This window comes from Bombyx mandarina, chromosome 25, assembly GCF_030267445.1.
Source record: "Bombyx mandarina strain Sakado chromosome 25, ASM3026744v2".
In the NCBI taxonomy this organism is placed as follows: Eukaryota; Metazoa; Arthropoda; class Insecta; order Lepidoptera; family Bombycidae; genus Bombyx; species Bombyx mandarina.
The window spans coordinates 1,059,037-1,083,543 of record NC_143231.1 but is presented as its reverse complement, the minus strand read 5'-3'; the positions used below and the strand labels follow the sequence as shown (position 1 = coordinate 1,083,543).

Here is a 24,507-nt window from a genome sequence, read left to right as displayed (position 1 = left end):
AGAATTTGTTCTTACTGAAGATTGTCATTATGATCGAAAATATTCCAATAAAATTAAACATTCCCAATTGTCTATTCAAATAAAACAAATTTGGTTTTGGGGGTGCTTTATTTACTAAACACATAAATTAATTACATTAATATTATAATCAATGACAAACAAATTCCACAAACTAATAAACAAAAAATTAGAACTTACAAAGCTCCATCACAAATCGGAATGCAATTAATAATTATTGAAACACACTAAAAGATTTTTCATGAGTATTTTTTTAGTAATCTTACAAAAAGCATGTCTATGCGATATTTTAAACAATACTTATCATTTACTTTTAACAAATTTTACTTAAGAATAATATAATCATAGAAATCGTAATTTTAAAAATAAGCACATTCTATCTGAAATAATACGTTCATATCGCGTTCTGCATTAGGAGTTTAAGTTATTGCAATGTGTAGATCAAGAAATTTAGTAGCAAAATTTTCATACTAATAAAGACATCATAGTGACGATTTATGTTTAGGCCCGTGGTGTCTGGGGCCTAGCTACAGTGTTTGTGGGGTACCACAATTTCTATAGCTAATAGAATTTAAAGGGCGCCTTAACACAGGCACACATCATTCACTGTCAAAATAATTTTTTGTCAACCATATTTTACAGCATTTTTGTAAGTTACGTTTCGTTAGCACCATTATTTAAAATATTGATAAAAGTTACAGAAAGCGAACATAGATCTATAGAATTTAACCTGCAAAAGAATGAAATAGATTATTTCTTAAGGTTGCACGTTGTTTTTTCACTATGAAAAGTAAACACTGAATAAGGTATTGTCTATACCTTATTTATATAGATTAGTTAAAAAAATAGTTCAATAAAATTTCGTCTTTTATTTCAGCATCTACTTATTTTTAAATTTCTTCCATATTATCTTTTTTATTACAAAAAAAACGGCATATCGACAAGGTTGCCATCACTACAAATCCAATGCTGAAAGTATCCATGATGTTCCAGCCTATTGAATTCTAGCATGAAAAAAATTGTCATTATTTTTAAGAAACATAATGTTAATTAACAAAATAAAAAACAACACACGATTATAATTTGTGCAACAAGTTTATGGCTCTGATATCAGAATTATGCTTTAATAAAATTCGCAATACCAAAAATGCTGTTATATTATTTATAGTATATAGTAGCTGGTATAGTATTAGTATTGTTAATTAAACTTGCAGAGCTGATTGCAACGTAGAACGTGCTGTCTTCAGAAACGATCACAAGAATGTACCCTTTAGTATGCTTTGTTACATAAAAAAATACTATTTTTTTAAAAATCTCACTAATAATTTGTGATGACAATTTTCAAATGCAGTATTTTAACTGATTAAATTATTAAAAAAAAAAGCTTCGCGAATACGGCTTTGCCCTGATCAAAACACAAAATAAATAAAATACAGAGTTAGAAAAGCTTAAATAAAAATAAAATAAAAAACGCATAGAAATATAAAATTTGTTAAACAAAACATAACCGATGAGCTAGCTGGTCGTAAGGTCTACACACAATTTGGAGCTTCGAGTCACGTGTCAACTAAACCAAACTTAATATTAGGACAGTATCACTAGAAAGTTGATCGCTATACGCAAAATAAAGCTACACACAGAGACTTGTTCAAGTTTTATATAATATTATGAAATGAAAAATGTGTGACATAAATTTCAATGATAGATTATTATTTTATAAAATTATGATGTCACTAAAAGGATCACTTTTAAGAATCATTTTTAATAAGAGTGGTGATGTTCTTCACTTTGGGTTTTGTCAAGTTCAGAATTTTTGTTTTGCGCGTTTTTTTGCATGAATTATTCAATTTACTACTTATTTACATTTTTAGGCGGTGTTTGGAATTCGTCACGCGACCACAAATAATATAGGTTCAGTGTACTTAGTGCGAGTTTTTTAACGTTCTCGATAGCGTAAACGTTAATTCAAATTTGCATGGAGTTGGAACGTTTACGTAAGTTTGCCGCTAGGGGCGCTGTTCCAACTGCATACAAATTCTAGGTTACCTTTTACGCTATCGAGAACGTTATAAAACTCGCACTAAGCACGCCGATCACTGCCTTGTGACATTCCAGTTCAGTAAACAAACAGTCGTGTTGTGATGCAAACGTCACTGTCTAATATTGACACCGTTGATTTTGATTGTTAGACTACACGTTAATTTATAATTTGGGAGACAACGAAATAACCTATTGTACAAATAAAAAAAAAAATCGTATTGCGACTGTTTGATTGCCCGTTACTTGAAAATCAGTGTTAGAATACAATAAGATTTAGTCAGGACTATGTATCTTGAACAAATTGGGTCATTACTAAACTACTTCACAATATATCCTATAATATAACGTGTCTTTAAACTAAATGCAGACACGTCGCCTAACAAACTACTGACGGTGGTATTCGTTCGATCAAGTACTCTGTACATCGAGTTTATTGTACCGATATATTATATAGAATTCGTATTATTATTACGTTGAATACACTGCACAGAATCACCACAGTTCCATATAATCTATAAAACGTTACAAATTTTATTAATCGATATTATACATCAATATTATAACATCAAATAACTCGATAAAAATACACTTGATCGTTTTGTTTCATAATTTATATATTTATATTTAATACAAGGTTTCGTTAACAATCACACGACCGGACTCGCGGGCCCCTCGTTATCACAATAATACACGGACTACATAAAACCGGACGCGCTGTGTGAGAAACACGCGCAAGTTGCTGCCAACTTGAATCTAGTCACAATTTTAGCAAAAAAGCTTGCGCAAGTCGTGATGCAAGTCGGGCCCCAGGCAGAGGGCGACGACAGCTCGGGTTGCCGTTAAGACAGTTACTGTCCCGCCGACAGAAAGAGCGTTTCAATTTATTTCAAATTAGATTTTCTTCTCTTTAGACTGATTCGTCTATTAAAAAAAACGATTGATTTAATTTTTACAGAGCAAAAAAATCTAATTTACTTAAGATATTATTTTCAATTTTATTATAAGTATTGTAATATCTACATGTTCTAATGTGACTTATGTAATCAAGTTCTCGAATTTAGCCGTTATTCTGAAATACGTGAAGCTTCCAGAAGTGACACGGCACCCGAGGCCCAGCCGGGCGGGCCGACCGCGTGCCCACTTACAGTCGCGTGGTTCGCCTACTATCTGTCTACAGCTGCAATAAGAAAGCCACAATACTGAGTATTTTGAGATGGCTTGCCTCGAATGATGAACTTATTAATGGTTGAACTTCTGACGTCCCTACACTTTCTCACAAGAATTTTACATAACATAACTTATATTATTACTACGAGTGACTAATAATATTATGTATACTTTCCAAACTTACACGAGAACAGAACAAAATTTAAAACATTCACATCAAAAATATCGTCAATAAGTTACAAATGTTTATATTTTCGTTCTAATCTAGTATGGATAAATAAGATAATTAAGACTCAATAAAAATACGTGTATGAAATCTGCGAAGCGTGCAAGCTCCTTGACAAACAAATATACAAGATTCTATTATTTATGAACACCGTTGACTGGTGCTGTGTTTGCACAGATCAGGAACTGTCCGGGACACTGGCACTGGCATGTCACAACAAACCGGTGAGCCCAAAACTTTGGTTAAAGGAATGACGGGTCAGGAACTATTAATAATGGGAATTAAACTGATTGTAGTTTGATCATAAAACCCATAAAAATAGGTAAAATAGCTTGACTTACTGTTTTTTAGTCATAAATGCAATTATATTATATTACCAAACGAATGTTGATCAAAATTGTGAAACTGAAACGGACAATCACAAGCTGCTTCGAGCTTGACAGGAACAAAATTATTGAACTTGCAGCGAGCAGTAAGCTAGTCGTACGTAAGCATTTACGGACCCTCCCACAAACGTTAATTTAATACCGTATTTACAATGACATACAATAAAATCACCAGCCGCATTATACAAGTCGAACTAAAAAAATAGCGAATGAAGTCTAGCGACGCAATAGAGACGCGACCCGTCGCTCCGGTCGCTATCGCGTCGCCGTCGCAACGCGTCCGCAATTCAGCACTACACTTCCGACGCGTCGAGCAGATTTCAGTTTGTCTTTAATCACAATGCACTATTACAACTTTACACGATTACGTCACACACACTTATATAGCTCTTGTGTTCGTGTTACTTGTGCTTCTTTCTCTTGGCTATGGGCAGGTCGTCCTCGTCATCGGAGGAGGGGCCCGCAGAGTGTTCCTGGGACTCGGCTTCCTTCCTCTTGCTGAAGCTGAGTTCGGGCAGCGAGGGCAGGTCGAGCTCGGCGCACCGCTTGTTCACGAATTTCTCGAGGCGACCACCGGCCCTTTAAAAATTAAATTATATTTTTTTATTAACTATCAATATGCAAATCGCTGGCCATATATGCCGTAGGACTGACGATCGCTGGAGCAGACGCGTACTCGAGTGGAGACCGCGCAGCGGAAGACGTAACGTGTGACGCCCCCTGGCTAGGTGGTGCGATGACCTCCGAACGGTGGTCGGCAAGAAGTGGATGAGGAGAGCTGCAGACCGGGCTCAGTGGTATGAATTGGGAGAGGCCTATGTCCAGCAGTGGACGACTGTGGGCTGTTGATGATGATGATGATGATGCAAATCGCTTGAAGCTGGAGCCCATAAACATCTAAAACGTAAATGCCGCCACCAACCTGAGATATGAGTTCTAAGGTCTCAGTATAATTACAACGACCACCTCACCCTTCAAACCGAAACGCATTACTGCTTCACGTCAGAAATAGGCAGGGTGGTGGTACCTACCTGTGCGGACTCACAAGAGCTAAAGAGTACCATAACGGAGTACAGTGTCTCCTGAGTATGGTGACCTTCTCTTATGAGCTTTGAACAGCATGAAGCTTTGTTGCTGAACATGGCAATATTACCAAGTCGGTCCCCCACTGAGGGTTTCACAGCGATACAGTTTGCTCGCTTCTCCAAATCACAAAGAAACATTTTAAATAATCTATATTCTAAGTGGGAGTGCAGTTGGAGTCAACTTACTTGGCAACGGGATGTGTATCGGTATTGTAAGTGTAGCAATTATGGAATATTAGCGCTATATCAGCTATCAGCTCCTCGTCCGCGCTGTATTGGGACTTCTCCAGCTTCTCTTTGATCGTGGTGAGGTCCATGGGCTGATCGATTACGTCAAGATAATCAGGTACCTGAAATAAAATTAACAAAGTTACAGAGCGTTTTCATGATTTATAAATAAACTTTGAGTACTTCATATTAGTAGGTCATGAACTGTGTATGATACATGCTAAGCTAATGGTTACTTCGAAACAGTTTAGAAATAATCTAATCTAAGTAATAATAAGTAAATCTAATCTAAGTAATAAATAATCTAAGTAACTATAACCGCACAATACAATTTCACCGTGGCCTAAAGGATAAGACGCGCGTATCCAGCGAAGTCACTATACTATGACGCTGTGAAAGACTTATCCATTCCCCAATTTGAAATTAAATTATTTGCGATAAATAGAAGATAATAATATATTTTTTATTTTATTTGTCCCCTCTAGCACGACCGAATCTGTCTCGGACGGAGACCGGGCGAGCGCAGGGGAGTTAGCTTCCTCGGTCACCGAGTCCTACACGTGGCGCGCCCCCCGTGCGCGGGAACCTTAAGGTTAAAACTCCGGCCAGAAAAGAGAGTAAGGTGCCTTGGCGCTTGACTCACATCCTCAATGGAGACGGGCTCGTAGAAGGGCCAGCTGTCCTTGTGCTTGATGACGTCACGCAGCAGCTGCTGCACGGCGTCAGGCCCGCGCGCCGCACGCTCCTCTGCGGACAGAAGGAGACTCTCGTAAGGGGTCAAAAAGACGCGAACGGCTCCACCACCATGTTCAAGTACGAAAGATGATGTTGCATAAACCTGGTTCTGATCCGATAAACGTTACTACACAACTCGACTCTTGTTATGCCAAATTAGAAGGTTCAAAGTTTATGTGGGATGTTAAAGAAAAGTTTTTTAAATAAATTTTAAGGAAACATATTAATGATACGTGTTTACTCTAGTATCCTGATTCAACTTAGCAAACGGTGAACCACCGGCTTAGAACAGTCCAGTCGTGTCGGGGGCTCCACCACCCCCGCGCCGCACCCCGCACTCACCATGAACTCCGTTTGTGAGGGAATTTTTCGATCTCCTATCTTTCCCGTTGCTCATGTTCAGTTTCTCGTGTTTTGGTCTGTAAGTGAACAAATACAGTTCGTCAGAGCTCTGTTACCAATGACCAGTGAGAGCCATCGAAATGTCAATTCGCTTACACAATAAGTCTCATTTATAATAAATATACGTGTGATAATTGATACGTGTGGTAAGATTGATTTAGCAGATTAATATTGTTTACACAGAGGCACTATGGGGGGTGCACTGCTATCTAGACCAAAACCAAAAAGAGGGTAATTAATTTACTTGTCCATAAACATAAAAAAAGATAATTTGTAATTAAAAACAAAATTATCCAACCATAGTATTATCATCGGTCTTTCATGAGTGAGAAAATATCCAAGTTAATCAATAAGACAGACAATCTCACGGACGCAAGGGGGCTTGGCACATCTAAGGGCCCCTGAATGAGGAGTTTTGTCAAAGCTCGCTGCCGACCTTCAAACCGAGCGCCCGAGGGTCTGGGCCTGATGAATACTCACTTCCTGCCGCGTTTCTTCCCCGAAGGTGGGGTGGTCCCGTTCTGCAGGGGCGCCGCATCGTTGCTGTGGCGCTGTTTCCTCTTCTTCAGTTTAACCAGAGCCGTGTTGTAATCGCTGTCTTCTGACTCTACACATGACAAAAGCAATTCAAACTTTAATATATGTTCATATATTTATTTATTTAATAAATATTTATAAATTTTTAAACAGCTACCTTGCTTGTTGAGTATCTTTTTTACTTTATTATCCTCAAATTCTCAATTATATAACAAATTTATAGATGGCACACAATATACTGTTTTTTAAACGATATTTAGTTTATGGATATTGCCTACAATTCATTATCTTTGTTAAACAAAAATTTAAAAACATTTAAAATTATACTTCCACTCTTTTTTGTCCCAATTTTGTAGTAAAATAATGTTATTCGTTATATGTGAGTAGTATATAATCATTATAAAGCAGAATACAAATTAAATAGCTTTCTAGTCTTGATTGCTTTTGATCGAATTGTATCTTCCTTATAAACTTTCTATTTATTGTTCTCAAATATTAGTTTGTACGTCAGGTATCTACTCACTAGGTGGCATAAGTAATTAATATGAGATCACGGAACAATATTAGGAAAAAGCAAACTCAATTTCGACAAATTGACAAAGAGGAAAGGTAAGTCATATTTCTAACAAGCAATCTAATTATTTAGATGAGCAATGGTTTGATGGTTACAAACAGAAGAATCAGTTCGGAAATCGTGATTAAGGAAATGAATTAATAATCCATTTGCGTGTACGAAGTTTGATTTCTACATCTATCGTTATCACATGCAGTCATGCTACTGACATTGTTATTACTTTAAAGCATTTTTATTCGGGGTGGAAATGAAAATTTTCTATTACCTACTTACAGGTAGTTACGAAGTGGACAGTGCTTACAGAAGCGCATAGAAGTCACAACAACAATACCAATTTGTGATATGAGGTCGATGTCTCAATAATAGTCTCATGTCGTACAGTAGACTGATGAGACAGTCCGAATTTTCTCGAGGAGGTTTTATGTCTCTTATACGAAAATTAACAGTACAATGTGAGTTGTTATTGTGTACTAATTAAAATAAAATGGTGTCGCTTTCATGTCAATAGTTTAGTTTCAAATTTAAAAGCAATCTGATTAACGGTTGTTCGCCATGAATCAAAGTAACATTCAAGTCACAAAACAGGGAATGAACAAGGCGAGGTTACGAAAGAAGATATGGGTAATGACAAGATATTATTTGACCTTTTTTTACAGTAAAAGCTCTTTAATCGCGGGCTACATGTTCCGTAAATATACCGCTAATACATAAACCGTAAATATGGAATGGTAATGGTCTATCACAATTTTTGTAACGAATGGAAATATCAAACAATAAAACACGCAAAGCGGCTCTTATACAAAACGTTCCGTCTCACGTGTCCGCATTTAAAAATATACTTTAGGCATAGTTGTAATAAGGTCAATTTTACTTTTTTATTAATCCATTTGACGATGCGTTTCCAAAAGATAGGTAGTCAGTATATTATTATATTGGAATCATGTCTATCAATGCATACGTACCGATGTAACAATTAGATCCGCGAATAAGGAAATCTTTAGTCGCGAATATAGGAATTTGGTCGCATTTTTTTAATCCGCGAATAGTGAAAACGCTACCGAAGGAAGCGCGAATAAGGATCTTTTACTGTATTTCAAGATGGCAGTCGGCATCTTGCACTGCCACTACTGTCAGCGTCGAGCGTACAGTTCCTATAGTTTAACGGGAAATTTATAGAAAAGATACATGTCGCAATGAAAGCCTGCGCGACAGGGTTGCCAAGCATAAAGTAAACATTTTGCGAAGAACGTTGCAAACCAAAGAAAAGCAATAGAATATGAACAGGATTTATGAATGAAAGAACAATGCACCAATGACGGCGAATAGGGGACATGCCACGGGCGGGGGGCTGGGGGAACCTCGCATGACCCCGTGCTGCATCATCTTAGTGCATCAGGATAGAGCGTCAACATTCCGGGTGCATCCATGTACAAATCTGCGTACTAGCTATATAGCTTCAACGGAACGTGCATTTTTCATAAAATTAATTAACCGCTTGGCTGTATGACAGAAAACTATCAGTTTCATTATTGTGACGTCATACGGTAGCGGACAGAAGGCCAGCGGCGTTCGAATTCAAGTGTAAATATTAATTTATTGATAATTGTGTTTACACTGATGAAGGACTCGCAATGATTCCCGTACAATCACATTGTATTATCATTATCAGATCACGGACAGAAACGAAACAAAAATTGTGGTCCTCCCGCCATTGCTTAGTAATTAAATGGTCCCATATCACTAGCCATTCTATTCTAGAAGCACGTTTACTAGTGCGCAGTACACAGAGCACTCCCATAATCACTAAGATGATGTATGCCGGGGGCGTTGGGAGGGGGGACAATGTGTGCCGGAGGGCGTTGGGAGGGGGGACAGTGTGCCGGGGGACAGTGTGTGCCGGGGGCGTTGGGAGGGGGGACAGGGTGTGCCGGGGGACGTTGGGAGGAGGGACAGTGTGTGCCAGGGGGTGGTGGGAGGGGGGCAGTAACGCACCGGAGGAGGGGCTCGCGTGCAGCGCCCTCGTGTACTGGTGGATGTTGGACAACGCGGTGGCAGCGCAGCGCCGGACGCTCGACATCGCTTCAACATCGAAATTATCATTTTACAATTATGTTTTTGTTTCGCTGACTCTACATGTCGCTAACTGTGGCGTTTCAATATACACGTCTAAACTTAAATATCAATTATCCTAACCATAATTTTAACAACCATTTTCTACAGCGAATTCGAATGTAATTTATAGAATACAAGGGTTAAAACGTTATTGTAATCTTTATTTGGATTGTCAAAAGATTTTTTTCATAATAATCATACGTCGATACCAAATTCTACTGTTTTACAGCCCCTAGATCGATAATTTTTGTTATTTAGTATATATATGTATGCATCTGTGTTGTCAATTTTTTTATATAGACGTTGGTAACCCTAATAGTTGGTACCTCAAGACCTACCTATTGTCTAGTCTGGGGCGTCTGGAAATTATAGTGAAAACATTTCTTGACAAAAGAATATATATTTTTAATATTTCATAGTGCCTATTTCAGATTTCGTTTGGTTCTATCTATTCAACCACATGTATATGAAGATTCTTTTAAGAATTGAACTCAAAATATAGATAGAGTTTAGTAGTTGACACGTAGTTAGCTACCCTCGAATTCGTGTATGTACACATAAAGGTTAGGTTAGAGACCTCTGGTGGGCGCGAGGCAGGCGGCGCAGAGCCAGCGCGCGGCGCCGGGCGGGGGGCGCGGCTCGGCGCACTCGGCGTGGAAGGCGGCGGCGCAGGCGCGGCACGTGGCCCGCAGGCGCCCGCCGCTGCCGCACGCCGCGCACACGCCCGCGTCGATGCCGCCCTCCTCATCCTCACACTCCTCCGCCTCCGCTTCGCTGTCATAACATTGCCAATCAATCACTTGCAACTTTACACTATTTTAAAGTTAGCTGGTTACCCCTTTATATAATTTTCTCCTGTGTTATGAGAGTACAGAAGATAAATACTGTTAGGGAATCGACTAAAAACCCCCTTTTCCTGATCCACGCCATCTATCGGCTTTGTGAAGATTCGACGCTACGCACCACGCGCGCAATAGTAAAAAAACTATTTAATTCAAAAATATTGTTTTCGCAAGAACTTTACTATTCAACTTGTGCGTTGTTGTGTCCATGTATGTACCTTAAACTCCAGCAATCCAGAACAGTGCCCCGGGGACAGAAGACCACAATATCAAGATAACAAGCTTTTAGTGAGCACCTTCCCCTTCCTGTACTCGGCTTAGTTTTCTGGTATTCAAATTAATTTCAACAAATCTTGTTTATACAACAAATACAAAGTAGAGAGATAAAAAGGTGTGCCCGTTTACATGGATATAAACGAACTTTGGCGGTGTGGTGTCGGCCTAGAATAGTATCCCTGTGTCTTGCTTTGCGTGTCTTGGCAGTCCTTAGTTCAAAGGGAGAGAGCCAGAGAATCGGCGGCGCGTTATACAAACGCACTGCGATCGTCAACCGACTTTTACTGTTGGTAAGGTGTATTGCAAGCTTACACGGCAGTGGTGCATTCTGATTTGAAGCTGGCAAAGTAATGCTATGCGCTGTGGTAACCAACTATTATAAACAAGTTCAATGACTTGCCTGTTCGGTGGTTCTTCGACGTCCTCATCGGAGTACAGTTTCCTCTTCTTCCTGGGTGACCGTTTATGTTCTTTCGGCTTGCACTGATCGCAGAACCAATCGCCTTCCGGTACTTTCTGCATTTTTAAATCATATTGAAAATTATGTAAACGGTACTTATTTTTATATAATGGTGGATTTTAATGTTGACAAAGTTACAAGTTAAAATATTCAGAAGACGTATTTAAAATTGTGGACATACGAGATTGTTAGCTCATCATTAATAAATGAATAGTGTAATTATTAGATATTTAGTATCCGCTCGTGCAGACGTGCGATTTTACCTTAAGTTCGCCAGGCTTTTGTTTGCATGAAAGAAATGGATATGCTGATTTAATAAATCACTTTGAAAATTGCCTCTATGAGATTATTATCACTATTTCATAATGTTACATGTTGATTTTCGAATTGTTTCGAAATGTTCTTTTTTATTAGAACGAAGTTCCTTATCGCGCGTTGCGAAAGGGGGGAAAAAAATTAAGCCCAAAAGTTGTAATTACACTTTTTGCTACAGTTGTAAGCCGTGCGGCGTGCGCGTGTTTCTCTGTCTGTCTCTCTCTCTCATAGAAAGCAAGCTAGTTATTTTATTTTTCGCTTCGTCTGTTGCATTATGTGGTCCAGCAGTGTGGCGTCTAGACGATTATTTTTGTTGAGTGTATACAGTTTTTTTTTTACATGCAACATATTATTATAACTTAAAAAAACTATTTTTTTATTACAACTCCTTCACTAATTAATTGAAAGGAACTTCGTTCCATCCGGGTGTCCCTTGACACCTCTCAATCGCTTGTACCTGCAGCGGCGGCGTGAGGCAGTAGAGGTGGTGGCCCGCGTTGCAGGCGTCGCACAGCAGCATGGCGTGCGGGTCGGCGCGGCGGCGGCACAGGCGGCAGGCGGCGCGCAGCACGGACGCGCGCCAGCACACGGACGCGTGCAGCGCCGCCGCGTGCAGCCGCGCGCCCGCCGCGCTGCCGCACTCCAGCAGCGACACCTGCCAGCGGGCCAGCGCGCCCGCCTCCGTGCTGCGCGCCCGCCCCTTCTCGTCCCACCCTGCACAACCAACCAGAACGATACAGACGCGGCGCAGACACGAGACGAAGGAATCACCTAAATTACTCCTAAGATCACTTCCCTATAGAAAACGAGGCAATGTACCAAATAGGTATATTTTTTTTATTGCTTAGATGGGTGGACGAGGTCACAGCCCACCTGCTGTTAGGTGGTTACTGGAACCCATAAACATCTATAACTGAAATGCGCCACCCACCTTGAGATATAAATTCTAAGGTCTCAAGTATTACAGTACAAGTTAGTATAGTACAAGTTACAACGGCTGCCCCAACCTTCAAACCGAAACACATTACTGCTTCACGGCAGAAATAGGCAGAGTGGTGGTACGTAACCGTGCGGACTCACAAAAGGTCCTACCACCAATAAAAAAATCGGTAATAGTGAAAATTGGTGTTGTTGTTCTTATCTATTATAATTGATCCGACTATTTTCGTCAGTCCACAACACATATTATTATAATGATAGCCCGCACTAACCCAGAGGCCGTTTCAAGTATTTGGCGTGTATGGCCTGGGAGACCTGCAGCAGGGCGCAGGCGAGCCCTCGGATGACGTCACGCCTCGCCTTCAGCTCGTCGCCCTCTACCTTGACTCCGTTCACCCTGGCGGCCTCGAGGTAGTAGCCGGGGTCGCGGTATTTGTTCACCGGTATCGACTCTAGCTCTGTTTCGTCAAGATCTATTGAAATTAAAATGAATACGAAATTAAAATGTGTATTATTAAGAATATAATAAAACTATTCCAAAATGACGGATTTTCTTTGACTGACCAGGCTTGCTGGCAGTAAAGTGATGTCACGTAAATTATTTTCTTTTGTCTATTTAAAATATTGGCTTAATATAGAATGTATTTAGCAATGCAACCTTGTGTAGGATTAATTTTTTAATTATTGTTCCGATAATTTTACCTTTTGAGTTAGAGACCCAAAGATAACACAAGTATATACCTTGAGGAATATTCAGAACGCCGTTGGGCTGGTGATAGTCATCTCTGTACATTTGGTTGGGGCCCCAGGTCAGGTAGTCGGCTTGTTTGTCGTACCCGCGCAGCATTATCGTCCCGCGCCACGCCTCGCGGTCCTGTTTGTATTAGCAAGTGATTAGTTAACACCGATTAATACAATTAGGGTTCAAGGATCATAAGAACCGGAAGAATCCAAAAGGTAGACGTTAAAGGAAAGAGATCTTCCGGTGTCTTACTTAATATGGGTGTTCCTCAGGGTTCCATATTGGGTCCCTTCTTATTTCTTGTGTATATCAATGATTTACCAAAGTTTATTGACACCCGTCACGAGGTCGTATTATTCGCTGATGATACATCCTTATTGTTTAAAATTAAACGACAATTGGAAGATTATGACGATGTGAATGATGCTATCTCGCGCGTGGTACATTGGTTTAGTGTTAATAATCTGTTATTAAATAACAAAAAAACAAAATGTATAAAATTTACCACACCTAATGTTAGACAAGTAGACACTAATATCATTGTAAGTGGAGAGACACTGGAGCTTGTTGATTCGACAGTTTTTCTTGGTATAACAGTTGATTCCAGGCTGCAGTGGGGTCCTCACATATGCAAGTTAGCGAATAGACTTAGTTCTGCAGCGTTTGCGGTAAAAAAAATACGAACGTATACTGATGAAGATACGGCACGTCTAGTTTATTTCAGTTATTTTCATAGTGTTATGTCCTATGGCATTTTGCTATGGGGCAATGCTGCCGATGTCGAAACGATTTTCATCCTGCAGAAGAGGGCTATTCGTGCTATTTATAATATGCACCCGAGGGAATCCTTGAGGGACAAGTTTAAGGAAATCAAAATTCTAACTTTAGCGTCCCAATACATTTTTGAAAATTTATTGTACGTGCGTAAAAACATTGTAGAATTCCCCAGAGTCTGCGATTTGCATAATGTGAACACTAGGAACAAACATAGGCTTGCGTTGCCGGCGGCTCGAATTAAGAAAATAAGCAACTCTTTCAGGGGGCTGGGTGTACAGCTTTTCAACAAGATCCCACAAAACGTTCAACTACTACCTGTTCATAGATTTAAGAAAACTGTCAAGGAACGTTTGTGCAACAAGGCATATTATAAAGTTAAGGATTTTTTACTAGATGGCACTACGTGGGAATGAGGCGTTCGCTCCTGGCCTTTTCATTTTTCATTATTATTATTATTTATTTGAATTGTATTTTTTTGACTTGTTTTTTTGTATACTGTAAATATGTTTTCTTGTTTAAAAAAAAAAGAAAATAGTTGAGAAAATACAAAAAAAAAAAAAAAAGCCCGCTGAGTTTGTTTCGCCGGTTCTTCTCAGGACTGTGGCTTTTTTTGGAACCGGTGGTAGAGTTAACATTTTCTTTTACATTTTGACATTCAACAAGTGTGTTTTTGATGACATCCAAGTTGAAATAAATGATTTTGAATTGAATTTGAATTTGAATAAAATAATCTTATTTATTACTGGTGGTAGGACATCTTGTGAGTCCGTGCGGGCAGTTACCACCACCCTGCCTATTTCTGTCGTGAAGCAGTAATGCGTTTCGGTTTGAAGGGTGGGGCAGCCGTTGTGACTATGCTTAAGACCTTAGAACTTGTATCTCAGGGTGGGTGGCGCATTTACATTGTAGATGTCTATGGGCTCCAGTAACCGCTTAGCACCAGATGGGCTGTGAGCTCGTCCACCTATCTAAGCAATAAAAAAAAAACACTAATAAGCAAAGAGGAGAAGTGGTCAAAATTCGACCATATTCAAGTTCATTTAATATGCAGTAAGAGTCAACAATATGAAATACCTTTCTTCACATTAGTTTCCCTTCCTAATTCCTTGGAATTGGGGACCGTAATCAGGACTGGCCAGGTAAATATTAAAGACAACACCCACCTTAACTTTAAGGGCTCCAAGGCATCCGTAGTGAATCTTCTCCTCCAGATCGAGGATATAGTCGCGAAGTACCAGCTCCACGGCCTCGGCCAGCGAGGAGTCGCGCGGCACGGTGAGCGAGGGGGGCGGGGGGCGGCGGCGCGTGTAGTGCGGCGCGGGGGGAGGGGGAGACTGCGGGAACGCACATTTGTTAGCTGTTATATTCTAAATATAATAATACCAGCCCTTCTGTTTCTATGTCTTTGTTTTTTTTTTCTTTTCACTCGGTAAACCTTACAGTGGTGATGAGAATTCACAGGATCTACTATCTTTATCACGTAACTAATCATCAACATTTGATTCATAGGTTCTAATAGCATATAATGCCCTGTAGTGTTCTTTAGTTGAGTTACACCTGGCTCGTTCATATATCGATAGTAAGTATAACAACTCACACTAGCAGCAGATCCGTTGAGGTACTTAACAGGACATTTCCTCAGGTACTGAATGATGTTGTCCTTGTCCAACTCCAGGCTCTGTCGGAGCTCACTTTCCCTAATACCGCGCTTGTTTAGAGACTGGATCAATGCTTCTATCTGTTCCTCTGTGTGGTAGACCCACCATTGGGGCCGGTCGACCTGATAATTAATTGTGTTATATATACTATTTAGTGATTTGTTCATATCGGTTACTTGTAATGATAAGTTCAAATCTTGTTTATTAAGTAATGGATTGTAATTTTAAATTTAAGTCTACTGAAACAAATGTCTATTATAGAACCCTATTCCTTTTTCAGATTACATAGGAATCTAGTTTTTGTAGCCATTTCTAACACTTTTTATGATTTTCCATATTATGTTCCCTTTATGTAAAACGGTATATTAACTATTATGTAGACTATATTATAAATTTGTAAACCTGAATTTACAAATAACTTCTGCGAAATTTGTGTTGTCGTTTCTAGTATAAGTGCTGTAAGACTCACCTTTCCATGCACCTTGCAATTAGAAAGATCTCCGCTGCAGATCAATAGCTGTTGTGTGATATCATCGAACCCGTTCCTGTGTGTTAAGCCGTTAATGTTCGTGAGCGGTTTCTTTGGGGAATTTCCCCGTGAATTTGCTGCCGAATCATTTTCTTTATCACTACTCGCTGAAAAGAATATTTTTACAACTGTAAGAGACATCAACAATAACTTAAACTCATGTCAGAAATAGAAAACATTTAATTGTTTAAATAACATTATTCTTATGCAAACAGGTTGCAACGAATTTAGTTTAATGTTAAATGCATTAAAAAAATTATTGATACAAATTAAGCTAAGCTTAAGTTGAGGTCTCTGATATTAAATTTCCAATTATTAGTCACGGTTGTAGTATTTTAATTTTAGTTATGTAAATGTGTCTACTTCATTATTTTTAGACATTTATGTATATGCCCAACATAATAAATATTAAAAGTTTTATTCCTTACTTATGACTAGGAATTCCCGTGGCTGTGTATGATACATAGCTTTCTATGAAACAGTAATGACACTCACTGCGTGGATTTCATACCTTTTTCCTTTTCGGTTTCAAACAATCTAGTGACATAGGTGAGGGTGTCCTCTCCGTGCTCAGGAGCGGAAGGCAGCGGCTTGTCGCGGCACGGCCCGCGCGGCTCGGTGCCCGCCTCCACGAACAGCCCGGCCACGGCCTGGTTGAGCCAGTAGCGACGGTAAGCGCGATCCATGCCTGCGGAAAATAGTTAAGTTCTCAAATAAATTTTCTTTTCAGCATGTTCAAGTGGAGTTTTTGAAGTGAAACTTCTTTAGAATCGTTGTGATTTCAAACTCGATGAAACGAAAAAATAAGTCCATAGAGACATGTATAGGATTCAGCCGGCGAGAGAATGAGATAGATCATATTATACGTGAAGTTAAAATATCAATTCACAGAGGGCGCTACCTCATACTATAAAAGATGATTTACAATTATTTCGTTTATTTTGAATCTCAATTTAGATCATAAGTTCTGTAATTGACTCAACTAACCAAGATAAGAAGAATAGTCGAACAATCCGATTTGCAGTTCTTTTAATTTCTTTTCGTACTCTTTCTTTTTCTCGTCGTTTTCTTTGTTCAACTTCTCTGTGTCGACTTTAAGCTGTTCGTCTATAGCTCGAGCTTTTTCGCCAGAGAGCTTGTTCTCCTCTTTTTTAGCTGCAGCTTCTTTCTTAAGATCTTGTTTCGACGCGAGCAGTTGCGCTTCGCGTTTCCTTTCGTTTATCTGAGGGAGAAGGATGATGCATTCAGTGGCCCAACTCTATAACAACTTATGAACAATTATAACCAACATTTGTTATCGTTAGACTTATACCGGTTTGGAAAATAGATATGGCCGTGGAAAAGATAAAATGAAAATGTTCAATTTAGTACTAGTATGGGCATGTTTTTATTTAGATTTACAGAAAAAAAATGTTTCATTATACCTGTAAAAGTCTCAAAGCTTGCTTAGAATTCTTGTGTTCCTCGAGTTTTTCCTCAATGACATCACGGACGGTCGCGTAAGTCAGTATTTGGTTCATCAAGCACTGGAGTATTTCGAATTTGTCATCTGAAAACAAGATCAATCCATGTTTTTTTATTATCGTTTTTTTTTATCGCAATGTGAATACCGCCCCCACCTAGTTCTACTATAGTCATGTAGACAGTACACCATAGTACCATTCAAATCGGAACGCATTATTACTTTGTGGCTGTAATAGGGAGGGTGATAGTAGCTTTCAGGGCGGGCTTACAATACGCTCTTCCACCACTACATCACCCCGGTCATCGTTCTCGTCGAACCCGTCGTCTGCGACGAAGGGTTCGACGAGTAAATTAACACTCAGACACAGCCCACTGAGTTTCTCGCCGGATCTTCTCAGTGGGTCGCGTTTTCGATCCGGTGGTAGATTCTGCGAAGCACGGCTCGTGCTAAGGTTCGAGTTAGCGACGTCGTCAGGTTTGAGCCCCGTGAGCTCACCAACTAATTAGGGTTACGCTGAAATAGCCTCTCAAGGCTCTCAACTAGGTAGAAAAAAAAACACCAGTATACTGGTTTCACAACTGCCACGCACAAAATCGGTGCAGTGAAAGCTACATATAGTTACCTAGTCCGAGCTCAGCCACGTGGTACTTGGCGAGGCGCACGAGCAGCTGTGGCGCGCGCCGGCGCAGTCGCAGGCCGGGGTCGTCGAGCGAGGAGTAGCCGCCGCGCTGCGACGCGCGCCACGCCGCGCCCCGCGCCGTGCCCGCCGCGCCCGACGACAGCAGGTGCAGCCTGACACATCGTCACACGAGCTCAACAATGCAGCTTCAAGTGTCCTTGTTTCATCATTTATGTCAATTTTATAAATAAAAATTCGATCGATTCTCTTTCATTATGAACAAATGAAGTGAAAATGTACAGTAGGCGCGCGAGTTCATGTCCATCATGAGGAATGCGGTAGTGCTGTGACCTAGTTAGTTATGATAATGTCGATAATAACTACCGATTTAGCCAACAGCTGTCAGTTTGGTTTAACGTAACTTAAGGTAATTTTGCAATTTATAAAATAAAATAAATGTGATAAGTAATTACTTGTTTATTTCTAATAGAGAAAGATATTTTTTTGTTTTTTTTCTATCTGAACTTGTTGAAAGCGGAGTAATCATGGTTAAATAACACAATAACGTTAGCGTAAATTTTCGATATCGATAAGCGCACGTCACAACCGTCAAGGACAACACTCGACGTCAGACAAATGCGGAGAGGCGGGCGAAGGTGGGGTGAGCTGTCCCCCGCGTGTCGCCTCTGGCCTCGATGGACATGAACTCACGCGCATACAGTAACTCGTATTAGATTGAAATTTGCCTGCATGCAGGATGGTAAAAAGCTAGATATATTGTTGAGCACCTTATTTTAAGTATTCTTAAAGCTTTCATACCTCAGTATCTCACTGACAGTCAACGCATCCATGGGAAGTTTGCTGAGCGGAGTCCCGAGGTAAGTTTGAGACCATTTGCTTGCTTTAGTGGCGAGCTCTACGGCTTTTGCGACGCCCACATCCGGGAACGCTTCCTTATCCTCTGCAATTCAAACAAATTAATCAATTAATCCTAAATGGTTCAAGTACAACTTTTTTATACTTTTTGTCTTGCTTAGTCATATGCACATGTGCAATTATGTTGCAAGCCAGATTTTGTTTCTTTTTACTTGTGTTTTTTATGTATCTTTTTAGCTTGTGATGTGTATTGTGTGCCTAATAAATAAATATGTAAATAAAAACAATAAAAAAACTATCAGTAAAAACTTCTAGTATGAACAGATAAATTGTAAAATGATAGAATAAAATATGCTCTTTATTAGTAATACTTTTTTCTGTAGATTACAATTTTTTTATACACGTGTAATGTTTCTACTTACGCCAGCGTCTTGTTTATGGAGCGACATTTTATTACTATTGGAGATTTTGTGACATGTAGTATGTTTTATTTATTTTTCCCAAGTACCCATATTTTTTTACATATACTCTACTTTCTGCAATCAATATATACTCAAGTGCTAAAAGTAGATACAACTTATGTAGAAAACTACAATTCTACAAGTGGAATATATTATTTAAAAATCTCACCATTGGAAAGGTGTATTCCACCATTCTCATTATAATCTTCAGCCTCATCTTCTTGAAGTCCAAATATTGTAGTCAAAAACATCTGGATTATATCACAGAAGACTCCAGAGTGCTCTTTCATTGTTAAGGCCTTCCGTAATGTTTCTATATCAAGTGCTCCATGTAAGAAGTCTTTCGATTTTAAGATATTAGAGTATAAGTGCACAAACTCAAGAACTGAGAGGAAGTCTCCTATATGACTTTGAGATATTCCTTCAATATCTATTGGAGTGCCTTTTGGTATCATCTGAAATAATAGTGTTATTATTTAATAATTATCCCAGTAGGAATTGGGATGAGGCTTTGTTGTGTTGTGATTAAGAAGGGGGCAGGAAATTCGAAAAACAAATGAGCAATGACCAAAGATGTATTGAAACGAGAGATGTTTGCATATTTTCAATAGATGTACCTTCAATTTGATTCTTTCCATTATAATTGACTCAATTCACATAACAACTTTCATTACCTTATGGTCCTCAAGGTCCAAATCATCTTTCACTTTCTGCCATTCTTTAAGATATGCTTGAAGCCTTGCATTCTTCTCCTTCTTCTTGGCTTTTTCTTCTTCTTTACGCTGTCGCATCTGATCTTCAGCTCTGCGCATTTTCTCTGCAAGCTCTTGAGCACTTTTCTTTGCAGCAGGATCAACTGGCATTTTGGGTTTTGCTGCTGGAGAATATATAGTGAAATTAAATTGGTAACCATATTCCCTATTAAATATTTCAGATTAGAACTCTTTTGATTGTCATAATGAGGTAGTTAAAGAGTACATTAATTGATGTTAAGCATTCACTTATTTCACTCAAATATCTATATTTGTAAACAAAGACAATAAGAAAATATAAATAAGGTATTTTGATGGAATTTCGGTCATCAGACAAACAATAGACACAATTGTACAAAGTACCTTCAGTTTTATCAGTCTTTTTCAAAAATTTATCCATAGATTCTTGTCTTCCTTTTTTATCAGGGCTTGGTTTTTTGAGTGATTTATTCAGTTTCGTAGCAGATGCAGGCTTGTGCTGAACTTTAGTTGCTGCTGGAGATTTGAGGAGTTTTTTTGAGGATTCAAACTCAGGCGGATTCCCAGTAAATATCTGACTGAAACTAACTTTGCTGATGTTGTACTCATTCAGGGCTGATTTCTGAAACAGCATACCAGTTATATTTAAAAAAAAGATATAATAATTGCGGTTACATTAACAGAGTAGGATTGGGTAGTAGGGCATATTTTGTACAATTAAGTACTATAATTCTGGCAATTTCTGTCATAAAGCTACCATGTATTTCAGTTTAAAGGTGTAGATGATCATTATGCAATAGAATTTTAGAATTGGATTTTTTATTTACACTGTCAGCTCCCTATATGTATTATGATAACATATATAGTGTACATAAGCACACACACATAGCATAAGCTATGTAATGTAAATACTATTAAATGTTATTGTTAATTCGGTCTCCTATAAAAGTATAGCACTTTTATCATTACTATTAAAGCAAAAATATTTACTTGAAAATTGTTATACTACTACTGAGCTGGCGCTATGACCCCGAAGTGGGTCTTGGCCTCCGACAATAAACTTTGCCATTCATCCCGGCGCTGCGCAACACCTTGCCAGTCCGACACTTGGAGCTCCCGTAAATTTCCTTCCACAGCGTCACACCAGCGGTACTTGGGCCTCCCTACGGGGCGGCGTCCCTCCGGTACACCCGTGTACACCCGTTTCACAGCCCGAATTTATAAGAATTGTTTATTAAACAATTTGGAATCAATTCACAAATAACATACTGACTGAGTTGTTGGTGTAGCAGTTAGTAGTCCTGACTGTTGTGTATAGGGCCGTGGGTTTGATTCCCACATAGGGAAATCATTGTGGGATCAACAGGTTTGTTTGCTCTTTGTCTGAATGTATACATATGTATATATTTAAACATATGTAAGAATGTTTATCAGCCTCTGGTACCCATAACACAAGGTATTCTAAACTGGAGCCGGATGACTGTGCGTGATTTGTTCCCAGTTCTTATTATTATTATACTAATTCATATTAAGGATGCCTCATTAATTAGTCAACTTACTTTTATACATATAACACCTCCAGGGCCGTGCTCTACAAATTGTTTGAGGAAGAGCCTGTTCTTATCTCTGGAGTAGATGCCTTTACGACGCCGGACACGGTCGAACGGTGCTGTGCCAATCTGGCCCATTGTTGAAGGGGTAGCATCAGTATATTGTTCCACTTCATAGACATATGATGCAGCGGAAAGGATTGCTTTGCTGTCGACAATTACAATTAAATTTTTTACAAAAAGAGATTTGTATCTAGCACATGTACTTGTTTGCTCATACATTCATCAGCCACTTTTTTTCAATTTTTAATTGAAATCTGTATTATGAATTATCTATGACATTGAATTTTATTATAAGGTTAATTATTCCATCTTTTCAAATTATTTAATCCTTGAGATTTTATAATTTAAATTATAGGTAATCATGAGCTTGTATTTTAGAAATGTGACAAGCTGTGTTCTATTGCTATTTGAAGGCAGACATCATAAGCCCTATCTAATGGTAAGTTGTTACCACCAATGCCAAAAAGAAGTTCTGCAATGATTTCAGTTTTCCAGTTTCACAACAGCATTTAGTAATTTATTTACATTAGTGAATAAGTATATGTTTGTGTTCATAGCTACTGCTTTCGGTGATGTCCATGGACATCATCATTTTGAAACTAAATAGGCTCATTTATTTTTACATAAAATATGTACCACATTCTTTCTTCATCATTTTGCTGATTTTACATGGCTTTTAATATTTTAAGAACCTCCTACAACCCTCTTTAATTTCCTCATTTTGTTTATGTATCTTATTTTTAATTTCAAAATAAAGTACATAAGAACAACAATTAACATAAAAGAATATTAAGAATTAATTACATAATGTAATATTAAATTTAATTGCTTATTAAGCAGATGAATTCAAACAATATTATAACTCAATATCAGTAATCAGTTTTGAAATTTATTTTCTGGTAGAGGATAATATGATTAGAAACATTTATTGCTTGATGCCAATTGTTTTGGAGACATGTTTTCACTGTCCTCTTTAATTTGTAGTCCTAGCAGAATATTGTTAATTATTATTTATTATTATTGTTAATTATAAGAATGATATTTTTTAGTGGTGGTAGGATGTCCGCATGGGAAGGTACCACCGTCCTGCCTATTTCTGCTGTGAAGCAATAATGCATTTCGGTTTGAAGGGTGGGGCAGCCGTTGTAACCATACCTTAGAACTTATATCTCAAGGTGGGTGGCGCATTTACGCTGTAGATGTCTATGGGCTCTTAGGGGAAGCTGAGCTCGTCCACCCATCTAAGGAATAAAAAAAAATTATAATAATATTCTATTGGTAATGATTAAAGGTATTATAGCACTCACCTGTCGGGATGCTGCTTTTGTGCGGTCACTGACAGGATGTGAGCCTCTGTCCAGTGATCTCCCTCCAGGCAAGCCTCTATAGTCTCTCCCACAAAATATCTGTCCCTCACAAAATTGAAAACATCCTCAGACATTTCCGCAAAGGAGCACCTATTAGTCCTGGCTGCCAGGTACAATATTGGTATACGGAGCTCCATTGGGAAATCTTTCAATTGGTTCCTGGCAGCTTTCTCAGAGGCCAAAGCTTCCGAATAAGTCAAGTTGTTCTTGCCAGTCATCTCACATGTCCAAACCATCGAGTTAACGAGTATAATACGCTCGCAGTACTCCCTGAAAAGATTATTAAAAAAAATACCGTAAAAATATGACGCGAATGACAGAAATAGCAAAAATATTGTGTCACGCTCGCTTAGTTCCGCGAGTCGTGTGCGCTGACAATGCCAACGGTCTATTAAGATAGATAACTTTGGTTAAACACGCAAAATATGCAAAAAAATCGGCGAATTCATATAAGCAGTTCGATACTCACTCATAGTCTTTGAATATTTCGTCGGTGATCTCGCAGTGGAAAACCTCATCGTCGTCTCGGAGGTACTCTGAGGCCGTCGATTTCTCGAAGGCTTTTCTTTTCAACAGAGGCATGTTGTGAGTTCGCGGGTCACCACTGAGGAAACACGATTCTCACACTGTTTTACAGTAGCACTTATCCTCTTTATAGCTAAACTTTATGCGGCACATCTATACCGATCTAATATTAATTAGCACTGAAGAAAAAGGTAACTGTTTTCAATATTAAATCCGAGAGAAAAATGTTGCGTGGTTTCGGTTGACAAGCCAAAAAACGGCGCGCTGCGGCGCTTCTTTTTACGCCAGAAGAAACATATGAACGGGGTTACAGTAGAAACTAAGTACAATGTAGTTAGTAGATTTTTTAGTTTTTAAAGTTTTAAGTTTTTTTTATTTATGGCAGCTTTTATTTAAAAAAGAATCGCACTTCAAACCGGGTTTTAGTATTTACGTTCAGATCCATTCAGATGCTTAAAAGCCCGTTTTAAACAGCAAAGTGCTCTATTACTGGTGGTAAAGTCAGATAGGAAAGAAAGTCATAAAGAGAATTTGAAGTCGTCGGACAGAAAACGTATAGAAGATGGATGCGATTCTTTTTTACAATTTGTTCAAACTAGCTAATTTTTTTATTTAGATCTTCTGGTTATAACATTATAACATTTTTGCGATGGCCACTTTTCAGTTACGTCAATGTAATTTTTACTACATAAATATTACTGAATTAAATTAAAAAATATATGTTGGAAGTTTTAATTACATATTTAAATTACAAAAACGACTAGTTGGAAAAACGGTTAACTATATACTACTACATACATTT

At 38.6% G+C, this 24,507-nt stretch overlaps 1 protein-coding gene across 5 annotated transcripts; it reads right to left on the bottom strand.

Moving 5' to 3' along the window:
• Window positions 1-89: 89 nt before the first annotated feature.
• Window positions 90-24,019, bottom strand: Acf (ATP-dependent chromatin assembly factor large subunit). Of its 5 annotated transcripts, none has more exons than XM_089738305.1 (26): window positions 23,650-24,019; window positions 23,121-23,450; window positions 21,760-21,958; window positions 20,585-20,822; window positions 20,144-20,346; window positions 19,639-19,924; window positions 18,952-19,093; window positions 18,136-18,305; window positions 17,473-17,597; window positions 17,036-17,270; window positions 16,560-16,736; window positions 15,989-16,155; window positions 15,459-15,641; window positions 15,025-15,195; window positions 13,084-13,216; window positions 12,615-12,815; window positions 11,861-12,117; window positions 11,352-11,366; window positions 11,029-11,144; window positions 10,088-10,284; window positions 9,391-9,477; window positions 6,768-6,894; window positions 6,228-6,304; window positions 5,794-5,897; window positions 5,109-5,272; window positions 90-4,416 (listed from the first exon to the last, which is right to left on the bottom strand). In XM_089738305.1, exons 1-26 carry the CDS (start codon window positions 23,760-23,762, stop codon window positions 4,239-4,241), a joined length of 4,395 nt encoding a protein of 1,464 aa, XP_089594431.1. In that variant the 5' UTR covers window positions 23,763-24,019; the 3' UTR covers window positions 90-4,238. The 5 variants fall into 5 exon arrangements, with proteins under 5 accessions (XP_089594431.1, XP_089594432.1, XP_089594434.1 ...); XM_089738306.1 differs by having other exon boundaries at window positions 20,144-20,343; XM_089738308.1 differs by lacking the exon at window positions 9,391-9,477.
• Window positions 24,020-24,507: the final 488 nt, after the last annotated feature.

Excerpts from the sequence above, each read along its gene's own strand:
- Acf (XM_089738305.1), bottom strand. The coding sequence starts at position 23,762 with ATGCCTCTGTTGAAAAGAAAAGCCTTCGAGAAATCGACGGCCTCAGAG. Across the intron at positions 15,196-15,458 it reads TCAACGGATCTGCTGCTAGT|TCTCCCCCTCCCCCCGCGCC; the intron begins GTGAGTTGTTAT and ends GCGTTCCCGCAG. Across the intron at positions 5,898-6,227 it reads CCTCACAAACGGAGTTCATG|AGGAGCGTGCGGCGCGCGGG; the intron begins GTGAGTGCGGGG and ends TTCTGTCCGCAG.